General features: G+C 46.4%; 1 protein-coding gene across 1 annotated transcript in view; it reads right to left on the minus strand.

The window, feature by feature from the left end:
- LOC147693352 (transient receptor potential cation channel subfamily M member 2-like) overlaps positions 1 to 26,266 on the minus strand; it is a 3,804,886-nt gene that overhangs the window by 424,209 nt on the left and 3,354,411 nt on the right. Inside the window, exon 27 of the mRNA XM_086935946.1 lies at positions 1,541 to 1,581. Within this exon, the coding sequence (XP_086792072.1) occupies positions 1,541 to 1,581 (41 nt within the window). The remainder of the gene's footprint in view (positions 1 to 1,540; positions 1,582 to 26,266) is intronic.

The raw sequence follows: 26,266 nt of genomic DNA on the forward strand, positions 1-26,266 counted from the left end.
AGATGCGTTTAGGTGCTACTTTACTCCAAGGAAATTCTTCTGTCATCCAGCGTAGTGTAAATCGTTGAAGTACTTGGTTTCTGTAGCAGAGTTTAGTCCAGGTAAAATCTAAAGTCCTGTAGTCAGTGGTTCCTACTTTATACCCAAGGTAGGGGTGGGACAAACTCTGGGGACCCACCTATGGGAGGGTCAGGATGAAGGGGTGGTTACAACCATGTCCTTTGTCCAATATCACACCAGAGCAGTTGCCAGTGGCTCCGGCAACCGGTTTGAACTGGACAATGCACAAAGACACCAAATGTGCCCCCAGTGCAGACTTCAAAGCACTCTCATAGTGTACCCACCAAGCCCCAATACACTAAACCCTGTCTGGGAGATGGTCACACCTCCCTGTGACAGGAAGCCTATTGTCCAGCCTCCCCTGCTCTAGCTAAGCACAGCAGCAGGAGGGCAGACGCGTGTCTGTGGCTGGCAGCAGTAGTAAAGACCTTGTACACTCTCACTTAGACATGGTAATATTGGCTCATCCCCAATTTGCATATTTTGTTTACTTATATGTCCCTAGTAGAGTGCACTACATGAGCCCAGGGCATGTAAAATAAATGCTACTAGTGGGCTTGCAGCACTCATTGTGCCACCCACTTAAGGAGCCCCTGACACTGCAGAGTCGGTATGTGGAGTTTACACAGCCATTTAAAGCCTTAAAATACAGTTTTTTGTTTGCAAAACAAAATGACTCAATTAAACAGAAGTGGAAGAAAGTTATAGGAAAACAAATATCTAACAAGAGCAAAAACAAACACAATAACATTTCGGGGCTTTATGCATTTCATTTTACATTTGACATAGCAGAGCAGCTGTCTGCAAGACCTAGTGTTGCAAATTCCTCAAGATATACATAGAGTGTGTATGGGTTCCCCCCCCCCAGAAAAATACTCTGTTTCCCCTCAAGGCATTGTCTGTGTTTCCTCCCATCTCCATAAAGAAAGCATTTTTTTTGTTTTGTCTTTTCTCAATGTAGGAGAATGTTTAACTCATTTTGCCAGGACACTGAATGCAGGACAGACCCGTTGACTTTGCCAATGCTTGCAATTTTGAATTGCTTTGTGTTGTTAGTAGTTTTCATATGTCCATTGCCTCCTTGGGCGTGATCAGAATACAAGGAACCTCTAAATTGCCTCTTCTGGAACCCTTACCTGGCAGGGACCAGACCCGGCAGTAGAATGTCACCCTACAGAAGACACAGGAGAGAGGTCTCCTTTTTAGCCTGCAAATTACCAGGAAGGAAGAGCCCAGTGTTAGCTCCTAGAAGAGAGGAAGGAAGGAAGATCGACATTCAAGAAGAAAAGAGTTAGTTTTGAAGTAGGGGAGGAAGAAAGGAGAAAATAAGAGAGGTAGGCAGGAGGAAGGAATATGGTAAAGTGGGTAAGGACAAAGACAGGAAAGAGGAAGGGATTAACAATAAAACAATGAAACATTGCAAGAGAAGGGGGGGAATTGAACATAACAGACAATTATGTCTCCTCAGTGCCATACTTACTCTGCCTCGTAGGGAGTAGGATCATAGAGTGGGAAGTTCACCTGCGGAGAACAGAAACCATCATTAGATGATGACGGTACACACAGAAACAAACTGAGAAACACACTCTTACTCTATGCGCCGCTCTGACTGTACACACGCACACATATATACACAAATGAACAAGTTACTTACCTTTGGTAACAATGTGTCTGGTAGAGGCATAGTTTAGCCACAGATTCCTTCACTTTGAATTCTCCCCAGGCGTCAGACTGGATCTGGGTACATTTTCAGCAGTACCTCTGTTCACAGGGGGACGTCGACATACGGCTCCACAGTGATGCCGTCTACGGATATGACGTCAGTGGCGCCATGTAGTCCCCACCGGTGTGCTGACGTCAGCTTCTTCTGTGAAACTTTTTGCACGGAACGCAGAGACATATATAGAAACTGGCTCCGGAAATGTGCCAAAAAGAGGAAAAAAACTTCAGAACTACAATCTAAAAAGGAGGAACACATGGTAACATCTGGGAAGGCCGTTGGGGAAAGGCCAAGAAGGAAATGAAACTTAAGGCATGTGAAACACTGTGCAGACGCACAAGTACAACGCACAAGAAAAACACCCCCAATCCCCTTACTATATAACAAAAGGAAGCTGAAAAAGAACTCTGAATAAGGTCAAAGAAGCCAGACCATCGGGTCTGGAGACGCAAACATAACCGATAACAGAATAAGAGAAAATGAAGACAACTTCCATGCCCAGGCTTACTCAACAAGAAAGTGAGTGGGCTGAAAACACCCAAACCAAACCTCAGGTAATTCACAGAGCGGGGAGGATGGGCGTGGCGTTAAGGAATCTGTGGCTTGGCTATATCTCTACCAGATACATAGTTACTGAAGTTAAGTGTCTTGTTCATCTACTAGAGACATCTAGCAGCAGATACCTTAACTTAGAATTAAATACCATAGCAATACTCTCTAGGAGGAGTGTCTGCAAACTAATCCCACCACTAGTCCAAGAGGACTGACCGACCGTTATAAGGATCCATTATACCTCAGTAGGAGAAGATAAAGGGGATAAAGGGGAAGTGAGAATAAGAGAGAGAGAGAGAGAGAGAGAGAGACAGAGAACCCTCTCTTTGAAGGTTGAAACGACCATCACAATAACGCCCCAAGTGAGATGTACCAGACTTCCCCTTAGAGACAAAAAGGGCTGAAGTACCGATGCTTGTAGTTATCGAACTCCAAGGAACGAAAGCATGGATCTAAGTATTAAAGGGCTGAGTCATCCCATCGACAGTGAACAAACAACCACTAGAAGGAGCAGAGTCCTCTGCAAGCCCATAGTAGAGGCCTGAGCCACCAGTCTGAGTAAACAGGGGATGGCATTTACCTTGTATGAAATAGCTTGGCTACAAAGGACCCAAAGCCAACCACAAAGCGGAAAGGAATACCAAGATCAGAGGAAAAAATGAATCAAGTCCCCCTCCGAAGACTGATAATAAGAACCCAAAAGGGAAAACAGACAACCCAGGCAAGGAAAATCAATCCTCAGGGAAAGAAGGGAGACCTACAGACATCTTCCGACAAAGTCAGAATATAGTATGTGAACTCCTGAAGTACACTAGACTGAGGTATGAAAGGCAGGATGAGGTCCTTGCCCTGAGAAGGAGTACAGCAAAAAAGGAACACTAGACAGAATCCCCTCCCCCAGGTAAGGGGAAGTGCTAGGGAACCAACATACACCAAGGGAGACGAAAAACTTCCATTACAGAAAATGCTCTGTCCCATGGTAAAAGAAAGAGGATGCCGAGGACTCAGGCAAGGAAGCTGCCTAAAGGAAATGGGTCTGTACACCAAAACTCTTGACAACTGTCAGAAAGCCAGATGTAAATCAAAACATAGTCCAAATCTGGGCCTGAAGAATGCATGAAGCCCCAGCTCTAAAAGAACAAGAGAGGAAGCCCCTGAACAAAATCCCACCCTCAAAATGGGGTAGGGATCCAGAAGGCGACCTTACTTTAGTTTCTCCCTCAACCTCAGTGTGGAGTACAAAGCTTGCTCTTGGGTGGAAACATAGATTTTTTTTTCATTTTTAAACAAGAACCACACGACTGAAGGGTCCACCCAACAGCCCCTGAATACTGGAGCAGAAGAAATGGATAAAACCGAATACCGTACCAACAGTAACTCATGCCGGTATGCATAAACAGTTATAAGACACGGTGGCGCTAGAGATACACTAGGAGCGTCCCAGTTGAAGGCAGTAGGAAGGCTCCAAGATCCAGGAAAATACAGAACCACAGGCGACTGGAATTGCCAGAAGCCCTGAACATGCCCAAACTCCTCAGGTAGAGAACCTTGAAAAATCTGCTTGCAAAAGTGCATATGAAACATACCGGACCTAAGCAGTCAATGTTAGACCACTGAGTATCACAGACTCACCCAATGAATACTAAGTTGAGACAATCCCACTCAAAAGAGAGATGGGGAAAAAAGAGACCCTATGGTAAAACAACTAGAGAAGCTAATACAAACAGATGTGTATATATATATATATATATATATATATATATATATATATATATATATATATATATATATATATATATATATATATATATTACCTACTGGCGGTCGCCAGTAGGTATATATAGTTAGGATTTTTTCTCTATGGGACTTTTGAAAATTCTATGTCTAATAACTTTGGTGTTTGTGGACGGAATCGGCTGAAATTTTCAGGAAAATGGCACATTTTGTTTCTGAGCAGCCCCTAAAAAATTTGGGGGTGGTTCGTCAAGGGGGGGCCGAGAAAAAAGTGGGGTCCCAAAACGCGTTTTTCCCATTCATTTTTCCATAGGGCGTTTGGCCTCACTTTTAGCTCGAACGGCTGAATGGATTTGCACGAAACTTGGCAAAATTGTAGGGACTGTTAGCCCGATGTGCCTTTGCTAGGTCTCAATATATGTGCTCCAGTGGATTTTGAGAAATTAACGTTTTAAAAAACAGATATATCTGTGACAGCGTTCCGGGTAGCGCTCCGGTTCGCGAACTTTTCGCGTAACGGAACTTTGCAAAGCGAAGCTGATTGGCTCTCCGGTGTCTGTCAACATTCTAAACAGTCCGGAGCGGCCGCCATCTTGTCTCTCGGTAGGATCGAGAGACAAGAGGAGGAGAAAAACGAAGGGGGAATTTAATGAAAGGGGGCAAGGTAGACCCTTCTTGACCCCCTAGGAATGATGTTGGGGTTATTAAAGGGTCCCGTGGGGCAAAAAAAAAAAATTTGATTTTTTGCGGTAGAAGCGCTTTCCGGTTCGCGAACCGGGTAGCGAACCGGGTCGCGAAACGGGAATTCGCCATTTTGTGTTTCGTTTTAATTAAATTACAAGATGGAGGAAAAACAATGTGAGAAATGGGTATAAGGGGGTACGGGAGACATATCCTGACCCCCTATGTTTTCTGAGGGTGGCTGAGGATGCTCATATATGTTGATAGATGTCTTCCAGCGACTGCGCGTGAGTGTTTTTTTTTGTTGCTGCGTGACGTCTGTTAACGTTCGATTCGAAGGAAATCAGGAAGTGTTGACCGCCATTTTGACACTGCGAGTAAATATATTGTTAAAAATAATTGTTATAAATTAATCCGTATTGATAAACATTGTCTGCGCCATCTTGCCTTTTTTCCAATGCCACACTTTTGTTGTGCACGGCAGCCATTTTAGATGCCTTGACCAGACCCACTCTCTGCACGCCGCCGATCCTCAGCATGGCTCCCCACCCTCGCAAGCATCTCCCCCACGCACTGGTCACCCCCGCTCTCTCTCTCATGCATGGGCCATAAACCTCCCCCCATCTGCGCTGCTCTTCCCTGAGAATCATACCCTGTGCCCGCCCGACACCTCCCTTTCACCCTATTCACTACAGCACCCTCTGACACTCCTCTTCCTCTGTGTCTGATTGTCCAGGCCGGTCCCAGGCTATCATCTAGCCCTGTGGATGTAGTTTATGGCCCCAACTGTAAAGAATCACCCCTCTTCAAAGGAGTTACAGTAGATCAAGGCCCCCACCCCATGAGATCCGTCACACCACACGCGTTCCTACTATCTGATAACGATCCTGTATTGTGATTGGGGAGGGGATTCTCACTGTGAGGGTGTGTGGGACCGAGCCTGAAGCGGAAGATTCCAGGGATGCCCTTTTGTACATCAAAGTCTTCACAATTATGTGACACATTAAAAATATATAGCACTTCAACAAAGTAGTAGGATTATAACACTTTAATAACTTATAAATATATACAACGCTCCAACAAAGTAAACACAAAAAAAAAATTTTTTTAAACAAAGCAACAATGGGCTGCTGTGAGGTGGCGTCAGTAGCGGTCCGTTGTGCGAATAGGTCGAAGGCAGCACAACGCGCTGAGATCCGTACGGCACCCAGGTGATGTCCAGTAAGTTTCCGCACTGGTTTTGGCATCCTACAATGCTGCGCCGAAAAACGGCGTGGGGCGCCCGGGGGGGGGGAGGGGGGGGAGGCGGCGGTAATGAGCTTTCCCAGGTGGAGGCTCCTCTGCTGCAGTGGGGCGCCCCTTTACCGTTTCAGTTGCCATTCAGCAGTTTACCGCCCACTTTTGCTGCACTGTGCCTCATCCGCCATTCAGCTGTTTACCGCCCGCTCTTGCGGCTACAGCGTCTCGCCCACCATCCAGTTGAGTTAAGCCCGCTCTTGCGGCTACAGCTTCTCGCCCACCATCCAGTTGAATTGCGCCCACTCTTGCGGTGCAGCGATAGGCGGCTGCCACAGGACTTTTAAAATGGCGGCCGGCTCTTCGGATTTGGGCCTGGTCCACTAAAATGGCCCTGGGACACATTTGAACTCGGACATTTGCCTGCTAGGGCTTGGGCCCCATTCTCGAAAGCGTCCCCTCAGCCTTGAAGATTCTACAAAAGTCATCGGAGCCCCCGACTCCCGCAGGCTTCCGGTGGGGAGCGGCTGCCATGATTGCTTGCGGAATGGCCACGACGGAGCTACGAGATGGTGGTGCTCTCATGCTGACGCCAGCTTCAGTCTGAAACATCCAGAAACACTGTAGACTATCAATTCGATGACTTCCGGTGGAGCCCCAACGTGACCCGGTAGGGAAGAACTTGCCCTCCCCTCTTTTGACTGATGGTTCTTGTTGCCTGTCCCCTCTGTTGTCATCTAACGGAACCTTTTTGGATTGCCGAGTGAGAAAAAAAAAAGGTGGGGCTTTCATCGTTTGGGAAAAAAAAATGTTTCAATCCAATGAAAAGTGTTATTTTTAGGTCATATGATCAAGCATTTCATCATTAGGAAACCAAAAGTAAAATGAACCAATGAAAAGTTTTATAAACAAGTCACATGACCTGTTATGCGGCTTTGGGCTATAAAAAGCCTACAAAATCCGTTGGCCTGTGAGGCGGCGTCAGTAGCGGACCGATGTGCGAATAGGCCGAAGGCAGCACAACGCGCCGAGATCAGGATGGCAACGAGGTGGTGTCCAGCAAGTTGCCGCACTGGTGTGGCCATCCTACAATGCTGCGCCGAAAGACGGCGTGGGGTGCCCGGGGGGGGGGAGGAGGCGGCGCCAACTGGCCTCTCCCGCCTCCCCAGGTGGAGGCACCTCATCTGCAGTGCGGCGCCCCTTACCGTTTCACTCGCCGTTCAGCAGAGTTGCGCCCGCACTTGCTGCTACAGTAGGCCGAAGGCAGCACAACGCGCCGAGATCCGGATGGCACCGAGGTGGTGTCCAGCAAGTTTCACTGGTGTGGCCATCCTACAATGCTGCGCTGAAAGACGGCGTGTGGTGCCCGGGGGGGGGCGGGGAGGCGGCGCAAACGGGCCTCTCCCGCCTCCCCAGGTGGAGGCACCTCATCTGCAGTTGGGCGCCTCTTAGCGTTTCACTCGCCTTCCAGCTGAGTTCCGTCCGCTCTTGCGGCACAGTGCCTCACCCTCCATCCAGCTGAGTTCCGCCCGCTCTTGCGGTACAGCGTCTCGCCCGCCATCCAGCTGAGTTCCGCCTGCTCTTGCGGCACAGTGACTCGAACACGCCGAGATCCGGATGGCACCGAGGGGGTGTCCAGCAAGTTTCACAGGTGTGGCCATCCTACAATGCTGCGCCGAAAGACGGCGTGGGGTGCCCGGGGGGGGGGGGGGCGCGGCGCAAACGGGCCTCTCCCGCCTCCCCAGGTGGAGGCACCTCATCTGCAGTGGGGCGCCTCTCAGCGTTTCACTCGCCTTCCAGCTGAGTTCTGCCCGCTCTTGCGGCACAGTGCCTCACCCTCCATCCAGCTGAGTTCCGCCCGCTCTTGCGGTACAGTGTCTCGCCCGCCATCCAGCTGAGTTCCGCCCGCTCTTGCGGTACAGTGACTCACCCGCCATCCAGCTGAATTGCGCCCACTCTTGCGGTGCAGCGATAGCCGGCTGCAACAGGACTCTCAAAATGGTGGCCGGCTCTTTGGATTTGGGCCTGGTCCACTAAAATGGCCCTGGGACACTTGGAACTCGGACGCTTGCCTGCTAGGGCATGGGCCCCATTCACGAAAGCGTCCCCTCTTTTGACTGATTGTTCTTGTTGCCTATCTCTTCTGTTGTCATTTAACGGAACCTTTTTGGACTGCCGAAAGGGGTTCTGGTCTGACCGCTGGTTGGTGGAGACATTTTGACTATATCCTGGACCTGCCCGGCCTTGCCCAAAATGGCGCCAGTATAAATGGGACTCGTGACTCCTTGTTGTGTACTGGTTGCCCAACCTTGATATCACGAGATACGTATGCAGTTTTGAAGCACATGGCGGGCGGGGACGAGTACTGATTGAACATTTGGACATCCCTATTGATATTAAGTTCTGATGTGTTACTGACCGAGCGAGGCACTGTGTCGCAAGAGCGGGCGCAAGTCAGCTGGTCGAGTGAAGCACTGGGGTGTAGCTGAGAAACCTCCACCTGGGGAGGTGGGGGAGGCTCGTTCGCGCCGCCTCTCCCTTCTAGTGGACCCCACGCCGTCTCCTGGCGCAGGTATATGTGATGGGCGGACCAGGGCACCGCAGGACGTGTCTTCAGGTCAAACGGATTGTGGGACAAGGTGTGGAGCAGGCGCAATTATCTCGGGGGCCTCCGTCAAGTGGTTCAGGGAGGCACCGCATCACATTCTTTTCCAATGCAGTCAGGTCCACAAACAGCCCCCATTTACTTTGAGAATAGTGAAGCTGCAGCAGGTGCAAATAAGCTTCAGACAGTGTTACAAGCGCTGCTCGGAACCCTCAACTATGGCACCCAACATCCAGGACTTATGCCATTTGTGCAAGGCAGTGACATCGAAGCATCTCAGGACCAAGCAACATACCATATCCAAAGTCCTTCCCACAACCTCTGCCTTCCTTATTACCTAGTTATTGTTCTTTCACTGCCACTCCAGGCTTTTAGTCTGTGGATGGAAAACCATGAACCTACACTCACCTATGAAAATCTTACTAGTGATGGTTTATTTTGAGCCCAAAATACAAAGGCTTGTTTGGATCGATGTTGCAGCAGGCTGCCATGTAAATAGTTATTTAATAAAACGTTTTACCCTGTTACTTTGCTGGTGTGTTGTATATATTTATAATATTTGCATAGTGTTTGTCGTTATTTTGGGTGGGGAGGGCGGCGGAGCCGAGCTGTCTTGCAGCCATCATGGTGTCAAGCTCAGTTCCTCTCACTAGTTTCGTATTTGTCATGAAGGGTTGTTCATAATGTTTCTATTTTAGCGAGGTCAAAAAGAGATCCCATTAGTGGCCTACTGATTTTGCTTGATTCCTTTTGTTTTTTTAACAATTTTTCACTATCTGCAAAGACTAAACAGAGTATTGCGACTCTGTGCTTGTTTCTAAATAGAGAATGAACCAAAGAGAACCAATTCCAAAACAATAAATGCTAGGATAACAATCAATCAAATGGTTCAAAGCACATCAGCGTGCATAAATACGAAAATGTTTTTACCTACCACGTACTTGACATTTTACAGCTTTTGATATTTGCTATTAAAAAAACATTGAAATTCACTGAAAAAACCATAGGTTATAGACCATATATAGTTAGGAATTAGCATTTACAAACCCTTGAAAATTCCCTGAAAAAACCATAGGTTTTAGACCATATATAGTTAGGGATTAGCATTTACAAAACCTTAATTTACTCGCACAAAACCATTGAAATTCGCATATATAGTTAGTTGCACTAACTATATATCGCGCACCCGCAATCCACTGCTGATGATGTCACATATTACATCATTCATGACATGGTCAGTGACATCACTGATGACATCACTGATGACATCTCAAATGACATCACTGATGACATCACTGATGACAACACCCAATGACTGTATGTTTCTGTAAAGTTAAAATATGTCTTACATATTGAAGAATGAGTGGATGTATAAGTGTCTGGATGAAGGATTTAGTAGGTGCATGACTGACTGTATGAGTGAGTGATTAAATGTGTCTCACTGAGTGCATGGGTTAGTGACTAAACTGTCTTAATTTATGCATCATTATGTCTGTTGTTCTGTAAACTGCTGCATGTGTTGATCAGTAGCTATATGAGTAACTATATGGGTTATTGATTGGTTGCCCAAGTATTTGTATGGGAGACTGAGTGTGTGTGTGGGTGGCTGGGAGGTGTGTGACTGTGCATAGATGTGTGAGCAGTTGATTCACTATATGTATGGGTTCAAAAGTGCATGTGGAAACAGCTGTATGGGCGGTTGACTGTCTGCATGAGTGTATTGGTGAGTGAATGGATTTCTCAGTGCTACATGTCAAAGTAAGTACATATGTAAAACACAGTACATGTGAGAGTTGACATATATAAATAACTGTGCATAAGAGCCAGTGAATGTGTGAGTGGCTGTATGGATCATTGTCTACATGTATCAGGGATTGTATAAGAGAGTAAATATGTGTTAGTATATGTTTGAATAAGTAAGGTGTGTATAACTGTATAGTTGAGAAAATGGAGGTGTGATTGATTCTTTGCATGACTGACTAGGTGTGTGAGTAACTCCATGGATAAGTGACAGTCTGTGATTGTCTGTTTACACTGATTGTATCTAAGGTTATATTAGAGTCTGAAGATGTTCATTGTATTATCACATAAATGATATCATCAGTGATGTGATCAGTAATGTCAAATGAGATGTCATCAGTGATGTCATTTTAGATGTCATCAGTGATGTCATCAGTGATGTCATTTGAGATGTCATCAGTGATGTCACTGACCATGTCATGAATGATGTAATATGTGACATCATCAGCAGTGGATTGCGGGTGCGCGATATATAGTTAGTGCAACTAACTATATATGCGAATTTCAATGGTTTTGTACGAGTAAATTAAGGTTTTGTAAATGCTAATCCCTAACTATATATGGTCTATAACCTATGGTTTTTTCAGTGAATTTTCAAGGTTTTGTAAATGCTAATTCCTAACTATATATGGTCTATAGCCTATGGTTTTTTCAGTGAATATATATATAGACATATTATTATATATATATATGTATATTGTTTCCACAACTCGCCCAGACATGAGGCTGCACTCCGTCACAGATAAGTCACAAACTGATTCATTTACAGATGCAACCAGCTTCTCTTCCCTAATAGCGTCCCCAGGCCTGACGCGTTTCAGGGAATCATTTCCCTTTCTTCAGAGGCCCACAAGAGCAAACATCATTTTGTGCAGCTGCACTGTCTCCTGCATCCTTTTCATGCTTCAATATATATATATATATATATATATATATATATATATATATATATATATATATATATATATATATATATATATATATATATATATATAAATATATATACTAGCAGCCCGCCCCAGCGTTGCCTGGAGCAGAAAGGGGCTGAGGGCAGTACACCCGCTCCCGCCCCGACCCCCTCCCGCACCGACTCCCTCCCGCCCCGACTCACTCGCGCCCCCCTCCCGCCCTGACTCACTCGTGCCCCCCTCCTGCCCCGACTCACTCCCGCCCCCCTACCGCCTGACTCACTCCTGCCCCGACTCACTCGCGCCCCCTCCTGCCCCGACTCACTCGCGCCCCCCTACCGCCCGGACTCACTCGCGCTCCGACATTTTCATTTACTGCTGCCTCCTTCTTGCCTCCCCTGCATCACACAGTCTCACTTTCCCTTTCCTTACCTGTGCCGCCGCTCCTCACTGCACAGCCGCTCGTCACTGCACCGCCCTCCTCCTTCGTCATCACGCACGTCGCGTAGCAGCCAGCGGTAGGTCCCGGCCGGCGCTACTTTCAAGGGACTACTTTGTTTACAAACTTAATTTTTTTAATTTACTTTTTTTTTTAATTTATATAGCCTATGTTCATCTACACACCCTGACATTTTCATAGATGTATCGGGTGTGTAGATTGGCGCTGTGGTTCCTGAGTTTACCTGGCCAAAAGGTGCAAGTTGTCTCTTTATAATAGTAGTATAGATATATATATATTTTTTTTTTTCACTGAAAAAAACATAGGTTTCGGGGACGTTATAGTTAGTTGGTCATTTGTCTCATACAAAACCATAGAAATTCCTCCGTTATAGTTAGTTCAGCTAACTATAACTCGCGCCCCCGCAATGCACTGCCGATGACGTCACATATTACATCATTCTTGACATGGTCAGTGACATCACTGTTCACATCACTGATGACATCTCAAATGACATAACTGATGACATCATCCACATGAAAATCTGATCCACTTCCTCACACTCTAATATAACCAACTGAAAAATACAGACTACCATTTTCAAAACTATCGAAACACCAATACAGTTACTACATAAGCACTCACTGATTCCTAGGTCTACACACACATCCACTCATTCAATCATACCATCACTCATACATTCAGTCACTCATCAATACAACACTATCATAAGCACTCATACACTTATACAGACACTCACACACCATCACTCATCCAGAGTTACTCACACACCTAGTCAGTCATGCATAGGAAGACATTAGTTTACAGGCCCCGGTGGTCCAGTTTTGCCTGCATATTGTTGGAATGTGTGTGGTTTCTGTTGCAGTGATTGTGTGCAGTGTGCTCTAAGATTGTGATTTTTTCTAGTTTTCAATTGTGGTTGAAAGAAAGGAAGTGGGGTGTTCTCTTACCAAACTCTTAGATGCACCAGTAATACTGTTACAAGAAAAGATATTAATGTTTATTACTATATGAGCGCCTATCAACCCTTGACACCCGTAAGTGTTTTATGTAAAGCAGGAATACCTACAGTATGAAAGGGAGCAGAGCTCAGAGCCACATCTGAAGACCAACACATGTCATAGACCTACTGATCATGCAGCTCAACACCCAAGAAGGCCACAACACCCACTGCCACCACACCCAAGACCTCCCCCTGTATCCCCCCCTACTACCACCGAGGCAGCGCATAACAGGACAGCGAACCTTCCCAAAATGGCATGGCCCCTCACCCACACAATAGCTGAATGTTGGGAGAGGTGGGGACCAAGTATGTGTGAAGGAAGCAAGTCACCCATCAAATACTATGCACACAATGCCAAGTGTGGTGGTGATGTGCTGAACAGATCTCACTATGCAGAGCAAAAACGTCTCCATCTGTACATATACTGCTGGTGTTAGTAGTGTTGTGGACAGTGGACGCAACCATGTTACCTCAGGCAGAGGGGAGGATCTCAGTCATGTAGCTGTGTCATCCTCCCCCTATAGACGGTAGCGGAAGTGGAGTGGGCTGGTCCAACGTAGGAGTGTAAATAAATAGTCCGGGGCTTCGGGCGTGTTTCACTTCTGGGAAGGCCAATGCATCTGCCAGAGCGGTGTCCCTCACCCTGCCATGAGGCCGCCGCCGTGACTGCCCGCCTCCTCAATACAGGCCCCCTGCAAACCCAGAGGCACAGCACTGCAGTTGTGTCTGTACAGACTATTGCCTTCGATCTACACTGCGGACAGCAGGGCTAACAATTCAGATCGAGTCGCGATTAAGCGTGAGCGGAAAATCTGTTCCGCTCGCGGATTTCGCGGATTTTCGGTAAATCCGCAATCCGCGAACTCCCGCGAATTTACCTTAAATCCGCGAATCCGCGAGCTGCGGATTTGGGGGGCAAAAGTTCAAGCCCTCAAGCTTGAAGTTGTAACTATTTTAGGATGGCGCCGGCAAGCTACCAGCGCCATCCTAAAATAGTTACTAAGTTAGCTTCAGTTAGCTTCAACAGGAAGCACTAATAAATAAAATAAAGCAGGTGCTCAAGCACCTGCTTTATTTTATCTATTAGTGCTTCCCGATGAAGCTAATTTAGTAACTATTTTAGGATGGCGCTGGCAGCTTGCCGGCGCCATCCTAAAATAGTTACAGGATGATGGATGGGAATGGGATGGACAGCTCACTCAAGGGACCCCTGCGCCCTTCGGGGCGATTGCATAGTAACACACACATGGTCGCTTGAACTAGTTGAAGCTCAAATTCAGTGACTCATTCATCAGACCAAAAACTATCGTGAACGTCGTCGAGGCTGGGCAGGAGTGCCTTCTTCCCAAATCTACCGTCGAAAATCAGCTGTGATGCTGGATAGAAACCTTTGCATCCGCCCATTTAAGAAAAGTCCACAAAATCCGCGAATCCGCAAGTTCGCGGATTTTGCGGTTCCGCGAATCCGCAAATCCGCAAATTCACGGATCGTGGATCCGCGAAATCCGCCCATCCTTAGTCGCGATTGCAGATGACGCAGTCCAGTAGGCAACAGACCTTGCTAGCTAACAGTGCGGCCCGCCCGAGCATACATTATCGCAGGCTGCGCACACGCTAAATGCTTCTCGTGCTACTAGCTCAACTCAACGCCATGTGGCTGTGGGCCCTTGCTGACTGTGCCTCTGGCCTACACTGCGGTCAGCAGGGCTCACAATTCAAATTCAGTCTTGATTCCTTAATTTCAGAGTCCAGTAGGCAACTAACTATAACGCCCCTGAAACCTACATATTTCAACAATGTGTTCCATATATATTTAATCTTTTGTCCCATATGTCTACACTGCAGTCAGCGTGGCTCACAATTTGAATTCAGTCTTGATTTATTAATTGCAGAGTGAATTGTACTCTATGTCCTCGAATTTTGTCAAGAGGAAGTGACAGAAAGCATTCCTTGATGTCTGTGCTGACTACTGCCTTCCGTCTACACTGCGGACAGCAGGGCTCACAATTCAGATCGAGTCGCGATTGCAGATGACACAGCCCAGTAGGCAACAGACATTGCTCTCAGTGCGGCCCGCCCGCACCACGCATAATCGCTGGCTGTGCACACACTGAATGCTTCTAATGCCACTAACTCAGTGCACCACAAGTCATTGCAATGTGGCCGTATTGAGGCAGAATTCATTAGGCAAAAGACATTGCTCCCACTGCGGCCTGCCCGAACCACGTATAATTGATGGCTGCGCGCACTCTGAGCGCCACTGTTGCTACTAACTCAGTGCCCCACAAGTCAACACAACGTCATTGTTGGCCCTTGCTGACTGCTGCCTCCGGCCTGCACTGCGGTCAGTAGGTCTCACACATATCCAATCAAATCCTAACCTGCAAGGACACGCCATCATCGCTGGCTGCATACACGCTGCGCTCTTCAGGTGCCACTAACTCTGTGCATCACAACTCATGGACCCTTAATGATTGACTTTCGTGCTGTAGACACCAGCAGCAACAATGTCACCTCAGGCAGCAGGAATATCCTGAAGGGACATTAACAATTTCTTCACATGAGCAAACACATCCCTGGTGCCTCTGCCTCAGTGCACCACAAGTCATGGACCCTTTACAATACAATCTTTTGTGTGCGAATTAAGATTTGGTGCCCATACCTTAGTGCACCACAAGTCATGGACCCTTTATGATTGAATCTCTGTATGTGATCTGATGATCACTGTTGTAGTTGTTGCCAGCACCAACCATTCCATGAGGGCTGGCTTACACTCACCGCACACGCATCCAGCATAGGCGTCACTGGACATGTGACCCTGGTAATAAATAGAGGCCAGATGCACGTGCCCGGAGCCAGTTCCACTATCTATCTAACCATGTCTGTGTGTTCATTATGAATGCATGATGGCCCTGGGCCCTACCACATTGCATTGTGCTGTTGACTGCGCATGCAACCATTTTATCTCTGGCAGTGGGGAAGACCTTGGTTATGTAGCTTTGTCTGGGTCATTCTATGTGTACATGGGTAGAGACTGGGTGATTAGAGTATTGCAAGGAGACTGTATGGTGAATTGGATAAGTACATATGTTGGCGGAGCCTAACCCCAAGCACAAGCTTGGCTCTAATTGGCCTACAACCAGTGGCAACCCTGGCGGAGCATCAGGATTGCACTCCAAGCCTCGGTAGAGCCAACACTACGCACAGAGCGTGAGTAGGCACAGCGCCGGTTAATGAGGCACCTGCCTTCTTTGCTACGGGATCCCCACAGCCTTTGCTCTAGTACCATGGTTTCCCGCCCACTAAAATCTGGGCCACTAGCTAGCGGGAATACCGCACGGATGTCTGGAAAACGGAGTCCAGGGGCTTGAAATTCTCATTGTGGTATACTGCATACTCATTCAGTGGATACCCTCCCAGGTCGTGGATCTCTGGATCAAGGAATGCTGACTGTTGGATCCCCGTAGTCCCTTCCACTGGATCCTCTGAAGTGAGCGGCTGGGTCCGTGGAGCACCGGTAATAAAAGGCCCAGAATCCTGTCTTCAGGATATTCCCAGCCCCACAGTTGGATCATTGACATACAGCGGATGGAATCTACAGAATTATATAAGCGTGAGCAGAGTCGGCAGAGCCAGCATACGCCAGTCAGGGGGGCAACTAGAGCCACATTTCAGGAGAGGCTAATAACAATTTGGGGGTGGGGGGGGTAATTCTTGCAGTCATAGGCAGAGTGGGGATGCAGGGGCTCTAAGAAGGGATGAAAACACAACGAAGCCTCATTAACAGGGAAATAGTCTTTTAAAGACCTGTGAAGTACTCAGGTGCCGCGCTAAGAGCCGCACACCCAGCGCGTTCACACTAGGGGGCCGCGCTGATAGCCGCAAACCCGGCGCAGTCACACTAAGGGGGCACGCTGATAGCCGGACGGCCAGCGCATTCAGACTAGGGGGCCGTGCTGAGCGCCACGTTAGAATCGCCACTCCAAACTTTTCTAAAAAAAAATGGTTCACTTCCATTAATTTATATTTACCCCGAGGACCCCATCCCTGGGGCATGCCCAATTCTTGAATGTTTTTATTAATCATTGGGAAGGGGGGGCTGCGTGGTACCCCTTCCCTTGTCTACTTTTTGCTCAGGGGACCCCATCCCCTGGGGCCTGGCATCTTCGTTGGGGACCGTGGGGGGAACCGCAATGCCCCCACGGTGCCGCCGGCTCCCCGTCTCCAGCAGGAACTGGCATTGCTTTTGGGCAAGGGGAGGTGCTAACATGCAGCTCCCTTGCCCAAAAGCAATCCTGCTTTGCTTCATTGAAGCAAAGCAGGGTTTGCTATAACTCCCGCCCGGCCATAGCAAACCGCAACGTCCCTGTGGTGGGTACCCTGGGACATTGCAGGAGACAGCCCTGGGGGGTGGCAACCTCCAGGGTCATCAAGGGCTCCAGGAAGGGGGCCGCACAGCCCCCTCCCTCTATTTTCAAAGCCCCGGTGAGGTGGCGATCCCCAGGGCTGTGGAGGCCCAGCAGGCCCCTGCAATATAATTATACGATTGCCCCCGAAACCTAGCCCACCCGGGGGCTTATTTAAATGAAGTGGGGGAGCACCCGCTTCAATAAAAAAAAAAAAAAAAAATGTGTCCGGATACACGCTTCAATAACAAGAACCCTGTACGCAGGCCGTTTAATAACACTCTATTACTTAATATAACTCTTTTTCTTAACATGCACTGGAAAGGTGCAGTGTTGCAATCCAGTACCTCACCCCCTCTATGTTGAGCTGGGTGTGTTATATGTGTTTCGTCCAAATCGTAAAAATAAGAGAATTTCCTGGTGGAATTCAAAAAGACAGTCGCACAGAGCACTAAACGATGTTTGCTTCACTGAGACAGTACATCCACCCACACTTGATATCTGTGAAAAAATGTGTGAAGAAAAGAATGACACCTCAGTAGCGCACACCCTCGGGGCAAATGGCAGATGTTACCAAATTATGCCCCCTTTCTCATCATTGGTAGTCATTCAATTCAGGAAAAAACGAGAAAGCAAGGAGTGTCCAAAAATAACCTAACTAGGAGTGTAAAGTATAAAGTACAACCAGGAGCAATAACATTCACTCCCTTAAGTGACATACAACGTGATTAAAATCAACAGACAGACCTGTCACACACTTTTATTCTTAAATGAGGTGTGTTCTGATGAACTAAAAAGGCTGGTAGCTTAATTTTGCATACCAGTAACTACAGCCAACATGTTTCACTACCTTCACAACTTCTGGCAGATTCGTCATGGCTCACCATTTAGTCACTGCACCAATGTTGGACACCTTAACTCTGGGACTGTAAAATTGAAAAACACCATAATTAATAACACCCCTTAGAGACACCTTTCCGGACATGTTCAATATGTGAAGAGTATTCACCCAAAATGTCTTACCCTCATCCAGCCACGTCTTCTCATACCAGCTGGAGGGGTAAAAAGGCTCTTAATGCAAGCCTGTTTCTAATAATGGAACGCACTTCCCGGCAATTGTATCATCAATCTGTAAAAAACTAGTTGCCACATAAATTTAAGCAATGGGTGATGTCAACTTCCTTCCCAAAACTACCTTTGCCAGTCTGTTTTTCATAGTCCGGTGTTATTTGCAGCCTCTCTCATACAGGGGGCAAATACACACATTCCGTTAGCTGCTTCGCAACTATCAAAGCAAACTGTTTGTCTTCTAACACAGGTCTGGACTGGCACAAATCTTTAAAACCGCTATAACCAATATACTTACAATAGTCACAACAACTGTTTGAAAAAGACACATTTTTGGTTGCAAGTACACATGTTCCACTCATTCCTCTGTGTCACTATTCTCACCAAGCATGGGTTGAAAGTATTACGGCAAAATAGTAATCTCCCGCCGTTATGAAATCCCGCCCAATATGCCATATCATTAGCGTACTTCTCCAACCATACACGGGCCAGGTGTAGTAATCAGGGTTCCCAAGACCTACATGCTCCGAAGATAACCCACTTACACTCAAGAACTGTTGGCACGGAAACTGTAAAAGGCAAAGAACAAGTTTATTAAGACCCCATGGGGTGGTGGTACACTCATACAGCACCCTTCGGTAATGCAAGAGGTATCACACCGAACACCGGTGTGACCCTGATTTATATACAGTTTTGGGGCAATAAAAGATAGGCGGCACAAGTTAGAACACATTCATGTACATATATGGTCATGTTTTGGAACACAGCCAGCTCATTGGAGGGGGCACAACTCCGCTGGTCAGTTTGGCGCACATTCCTGAGGGGTAACTGGTCAGTTGGGACTGCGCATGTGCAAGCTTGACCAGTACTAAAAATAGCCTGTTGCTGGGCAGACTGAAGTGGTCAGTGGTACGGACAACGGACTAAAGGGCACACCGGCCACGAGGCCGCTTATGGTCTAAGATGGCCGCCGCAACATTCAAAATGGCGTTTTCATATATAGCCAAGTTAAGGAGGAAAACGTGTAGTTTCAGCTAATCGCTAACGCAGCCATGCCAATTACGACAGACGACCCTTTTAGCGTTTAGCTGAATCTACCTCATAGTGAACATAATCAGGATGTTCGTCCTCGATGTCTATTAACATTATTTGTGTTACTTCTTTATGAAGCATCATTTTGTCATGGGCAAGAGCTCGTCTTGATGGTATGCAAGCTGATAGGCACATGGAACATAAGGCTGGGCCACATTGGATACATAGGCATACAAAAAACAGTGCCCCCACAATTATACATAGAATCGTTAACAGTTTCCAGCCCCAAGTAGTAAGCATTGACCAGAACCATCCTGAAAGTGTCCAAGTTCCATTGTCCGGATGTATCTCAGCTGCGATTTTATGGAGCTTTGATATGGCATCATAAACAGATGGAGAATTGTCCGGTATGTACACACAGCAGCTACTTCCGATAATTCTGCATGCCCCCCCACGGTCAGCCAAAAGTACATCCAGCACCATCCTATTTTGGAGCATAACTATTCTAGAAATCTGTAGTTCCTCAGTGATGTTTCCTAGGGCAATGGCAGTGTCATTCGCTACAGCCTCGACAACACGTGTCAATCGTCTTATTTTCCGGCTGTTCAAAGCGGCCCCCACGAAGGAAAATAGTCCCAAATTAAAGTCCACATACTGTTGCAAAGCAGTATCAGTCTGGTCTATGTCATCCAGAACAACAGTCCGCTTGACTCTATTCAGGACAAAGTCGTGGTACAGGATATAGTCATTGTGATACATTGGTGGGGCGATGAATACAGGAGGTAGTAGAAACGACACATAGCACGTGCCCAACCATCCCAATGGAAGCTGATGATAACCCTTCGTTCCACAGATAAAATACGTGTTTCGAGATGCTACGAATGAGATGCCATTCGGGCTATCAAAAGTAAGTGTGGTGTTGCATTCACTTTTCCCTACCGCAATCGAACCTTTATTTCTAATACACAAATCGGCTTTAGTAGCAATGACATTAATGACATGTGAGCTGGATACATTGATATTCCTTTGATTGCTGTACACACGCGGGGCAGATACGTTGTTGGGCCTGTACTCTTCCCATTCAAATCGAGTACCCTCAGCCCGTGGAAACCCATCCTTGTCATGGGAGCATATTTTATTCAAACGGAAAAGCACCCCCCCTTTGGTCGGCCATCTCAAAGTAAAGAGGAGGGTGTACCAGGCATTGCAGGATCCATTATGCGAAAACGGGAGTGGAATGAGTGGGGTGCCCCCTCTCTTCTGGTGCCCCGGTAACATCCCACACACCCAGCAATTAGAAGTATTGGCCATATTATGCGTGTGATGAAGAATCTGAATAAAACTGTTGTTCAGATAAGTTTGCCGATGTCGTTCTTCATGGTAGGGTAAGGTAAAGTGAAAATGTTCAGATGGAGCCGGGGTAGTCGGCAGCAAATGTTCACGTGCAGGTACCACAAGTTCAACTACCCAGGCTATTACAGCTATCACCACAATAGTCAAGACAAAGAGAATGGCACCTAATATTCGTTTATCTGGTGATGCTGTTGATGCCATAGTTCAGAAAAGTTCTTGCAAAGTCTCAAATAGTTCAAATTGTTCCACAAAGTCTCAAATACACATGCGTGTATACCTAAAAAAAGAAAAATACGGTGCTGAACTCCGAGGTAGCCGTTGTTTTCTTCTCCGGGCCAAGACGGGTGTCGCTACACTGGCAGAACTGATCCCCCCCCCCTTGGAATTCCCGGTTTCCGTTTCACAAACCTGGAGCGGTAACCAACCAGTCATATAAAAAAAAACAAAAAATCTTCTTATCGGGGACGCAGGTTGTAGTGCCCTCGTCCGGCAACAGCGTGGTCCGGGAAGGCTCCCTCAACTTCGGCCGACGTCACAGCTGGGCTCTTTTCTTTCTCCAGAATCTCTTTGTAGTCAGTCAGCACAGCAGGAGTCACCAGATCCGGAGAGACACGGCGGCAGTGTGTCGAGTGCACCCACCGCTTTCTGTTGGTCACTCGTACAGCGGTCCGGGTCGCAAGGAGGACCTGTTCGGGGCCCTTCCACCTTGGCTCCAAACTGCTCGCTCTCTCAAACGATCGGATCATCACATGATCGCCAGGGCGAAGATCATGGCCCTCTCCAGTAGAGTTGTCAGGGAGCGCTTCTCGAACCTGTTGATGAATAGAAAGCAAATCATTTGTTAATCGTGCCAAATAGTCGTTCATCATAACACAAGGCACATCATGTATTAATCGCGGCTTGGGCACCCCCCAGATATTCATGGGGCGCCCAAACACCACCTCATATGGTGTAAGGCCAGTTCGTGAATGGGGTACTGATCTAAGAGAGAGCAGTGCTAGCGGCAAAGCATCTGGCCACTTCAACGACGTGGATGCCACAATTTTGGCCAGTTTAAGTTTCAGCGTAGCATTGTACCGCTCAACCAGACCTGCCGACTGAGGGTGGAACACAGCGTGGAACTTCTGCTGAATCCCTAACCCCTTCAGTACATACTCCACAATCTTCCCAACAAAATGAGGCCCATTATCGCTCCACAAAAATTTACAAACTCCAAAGCGAGGAAAGAATTCCTTAAGCAACACCTTAGCCGTTGTTAGAGCTGTGTTGTCTTTCGTGGGGAAGGCCTCAACCCATTTGCTAAAGGCGCATACCACCACTAGGACGTACTTCAGGTTGTTGCAGCGCTCGAGTTGGACGTAATCCATTTGGAGTACCTCAAATGGTGCAGAAGGTGGAACGAACCCTCCTTTCGGAGTATGGGTCCCCTTTCCAGGATTGTGTTGTAAACAGATCAGGCAGGTCTGCACTACTCTCTTAGCTGTATTAGCAATCTCGGGATGTTCCCAGACTCGTGTTAACAGTCGAGGGATTGCCAGAGCTCCGACATGCGCCAGTCCATGTGTCATCTGGACCATCGCCTGCAAGTAAGCCGCAGGCAATTTCCATTTCTCCATTTCTTTGCTCCTCCAACAGCCCTCATCATCTAGTACCCCATCTGTTGCCCATGCCGCAAGTTCTGATTCAGTAGCTGATTTTTGAATATCCAATATTTCTGCTCTAGCATCACTCCATCGCTCAGCCTGCGATTGTGTCACATACATAGAGGAGCTAGTCCGGGACATAGCCGTTTGTCTCGCTATGCTGTCTGCGAATGCATTTCCTTGGCCCACTTTATCCGTGATCTTTTTGTGGGCACTGCATTTTACTATCGCTACTTTCTTTGGGCCAAGCAACGCGTTTAGGAGATCACGCACTAGTTCTCCGTGCATAATGTGTTCTCCATGAGACGTCAGAAACCCACGCTCTCTCCAGAGTAGCCCGAAGTCATGTGCTACTCCGAAGGCGTACCGGCTGTCTGTGTATATGTTCACACATAGGCGAGCACTCAATTCGCAGGCTCTTGTTAAGGCTATCAGCTCTGCTGCCTGAGCCGATTTCTGTGGTATCCTAGCTGTTTCTACCACTGTCTTAAGTGTTGTGATCGCATAGGCTGCGGAAGTCGTACCATCTGGCAGCCTTAAACACGATCCATCAACCCACAGTTCCCCATCCACATCTGGAAGTGGCACATCCTGTAAGTCTCCATGTGAGAAGGGACTGGATAGCCCCAACTAACCTTTCGCACAGCTCCATGCCGTCTCTGACGTGCATGTATTTCACATTCCTTTTTTATCAATTTTCTCGTTTTGCGTAGTTTACACCACATTTTAAATTCATTTAGCCATCTTTTATCTTCTTTGCTTCAAAGGTCCACAACCAGTTTACAGTGCCAATTTTCAAATTTCTGCTATTCAAATTGAGCCAATCCAGGTCTCTTTCAAAGAATAGGACTGATGCAAAAGTTCATCACAGGCATTCTTTATTACACATAAAAGACCCAATGCATTTCGGGCTGTTGAGGCCCTTCTTCGGGGGTCACTAGAAATTAAAATAAATATGCACAATTAATACCAGTAATCCTAAGTAAATATATCATCCAAACATGATATAAATTCCATACCTCATTCTTTGTATAAGTAAAATTGATTTCAATAAAGGCATAGCATGTGTTTCGTTCAGTGTTCTATTCTAATCATGTATTTTTAAACCTTCATGGGCACACACCCTCTTTCCCACTCCATCCACTACTACTCCCCGGTAATCCCCCTGTCTGTCGCATCCTCCTCGTGCTAAAACCCACTAGTCTGTGTTACTGGCATTCTGTTTAAACAACGTCCCTACTCTTCGCTTGTTGCTATTATTGAATCGCTCTCTATGTTACAAACGCGCATAAGTTGCTGCTATAATATCAAACTGTTGGTAACCTCTTCTATCAAGAAATGCCCTGTTAACTAGATCAAATAACATAATGCCGTTTTAGCGTACCTGCTCTGTTCGACGTTAAAACCCAGCTATTGCGCCATCCTCCCGAGCTCAGGAAACCATTTCAATCCCCCGCCCGCGCTCTTTAATCACTCCACCTGTGTACCCAAAATCCCTCCCGATTAGTTAGAAAACAAAAAACTTCCCGCCTCCCTGTGTGTCAAAACTGCATTTCCCACAGTACATTTCACCAGCGTAGCGCCCGAACTCTAAATCCTGTCAGATTTCAAAGAAAGTTGAAACCCATAAAAAACATCACACGCTGCAAATGTCTTCAATGTCCATCTACTTATAGTTACTTCTGGTTTCATTGTTTAAACTTGTGATGAACTTTTCGATGTTCCGTCGACTTGTGTGGATCCCAAATGTTCCTCTATGATTATGAAATTTCCCTTAAGTTGTCCAACGGGTGCAATCCCTGGTTAGGGCAATAGTTACAAAAGTTTCATCTGAGATAGGGGTTGCACACCTCTTAATTCATATGTCTTTTATTCACTCGTTTTTTTACTCCCGCTTTCATCAGAATTGCGTGCGGATTGGTGTAGGCATGTCCAACTGCCATAAGTTAAGAGAACTCCATGTGAGAAGGGACTGGATAGCCCCAACTAACCTTTCGCACAGCTCCATGCCGTCTCTGACGTGCATGTATTTCACATTCCTTTTTTATCAATTTTCTCGTTTTGCGTAGTTTACACCACATTTTAAATTCATTTAGCCATCTTTTATCTTCTTTGCTTCAAAGGTCCACAACCAGTTTACAGTGCCAATTTTCAAATTTCTGCTATTCAAATTGAGCCAATCCAGGTCTCTTTCAAAGAATAGGACTGATGCAAAAGTTCATCACAGGCATTCTTTATTACACATAAAAGACCCAATGCATTTCGGGCTGTTGAGGCCCTTCTTCGGGGGTCACTAGAAATTAAAATAAATATGCACAATTAATACCAGTAATCCTAAGTAAATATATCATCCAAACATGATATAAATTCCATACCTCATTCTTTGTATAAGTAAAATTGATTTCAATAAAGGCATAGCATGTGTTTCGTTCAGTGTTCTATTCTAATCATGTATTTTTAAACCTTCATGGGCACACACCCTCTTTCCCACTCCATCCACTACTACTCCCCGGTAATCCCCCTGTCTGTCGCATCCTCCTCGTGCTAAAACCCACTAGTCTGTGTTACTGGCATTCTGTTTAAACAACGTCCCTACTCTTCGCTTGTTGCTATTATTGAATCGCTCTCTATGTTACAAACGCGCATAAGTTGCTGCTATAATATCAAACTGTTGGTAACCTCTTCTATCAAGAAATGCCCTGTTAACTAGATCAAATAACATAATGCCGTTTTAGCGTACCTGCTCTGTTCGACGTTAAAACCCAGCTATTGCGCCATCCTCCCGAGCTCAGGAAACCATTTCAATCCCCAGCCCGCGCTCTTTAATCACTCCACCTGTGTACCCAGAATCCCTCCCGATTAGTTAGAAAACAAAAAACTTCCCGCCTCCCTGTGTGTCAAAACTGCATTTCCCACAGTACATTTCACCAGCGTAGCGCCCGAACTCTAAATCCTGTCAGATTTCAAAGAAAGTTGAAACCCATAAAAAACATCACACGCTGCAAATGTCTTCAATGTCCATCTACTTATAGTTACTTCTGGTTTCATTGTTTAAACTTGTGATGAACTTTTCGATGTTCCGTCGACTTGTGTGGATCCCAAATGTTCCTCTATGATTATGAAATTTCCTTTAAGTTGTCCAACGGGTGCAATCCCTGGTTAGGGCAATAGTTACAAAAGTTTCATCTGAGATAGGGGTTGCACACCTCTTAATTCATATGTCTTTTATTCACTCGTTTTTTTACTCCCGCTTTCATCAGAATTGCGTGCGGATTGGTGTAGGCATGCCCAACTGCCATAAGTTAAGAGAACTCCATGTGAGAAGGGACTGGATAGCCCCAACTAACCTTTCGCACAGCTCCATGCCGTCTCTGACGTGCATGTATTTCACATTCCTTTTTTATCAATTTTCTCGTTTTGCGTGGTTTACACCACATTTTAAATTCAATTAGCCATCTTTTATCTTCTTTGCTTCAAAGGTCCACAACCAGTTTACAGTGCCAATTTTCAAATTTCTGCTATTCAAATTGAGCCAATCCAGGTCTCTTTCAAAGAATAGGACTGATGCAAAAGTTCATCACAGGCATTCTTTATTACACATAAAAGACCCAATGCATTTCGGGCTGTTGAGGCCCTTCTTCGGGGGTCACTAGAAATTAAAATAAATATGCACAATTAATACCAGTAATCCTAAGTAAATATATCATCCAAACATGATATAAATTCCATACCTCATTCTTTGTATAAGTAAAATTGATTTCAATAAAGGCATAGCATGTGTTTCGTTCAGTGTTCTATTCTAATCATGTATTTTTAAACCTTCATGGGCACACACCCTCTTTCCCACTCCATCCACTACTACTCCCCGGTAATCCCCCTGTCTGACGCATCCTCCTCGTGCTAAAACCCACTAGTCTGTGTTACTGGCATTCTGTTTAAACAACGTCCCTACTCTTCGCTTGTTGCTATTATTGAATCGCTCTCTATGTTACAAACGCGCATAAG

Source organism: Lissotriton vulgaris, chromosome 8, assembly GCF_964263255.1.
Source record: "Lissotriton vulgaris chromosome 8, aLisVul1.2, whole genome shotgun sequence".
Lineage (NCBI taxonomy): Eukaryota > Metazoa > Chordata > Amphibia > Caudata > Salamandridae > Lissotriton > Lissotriton vulgaris.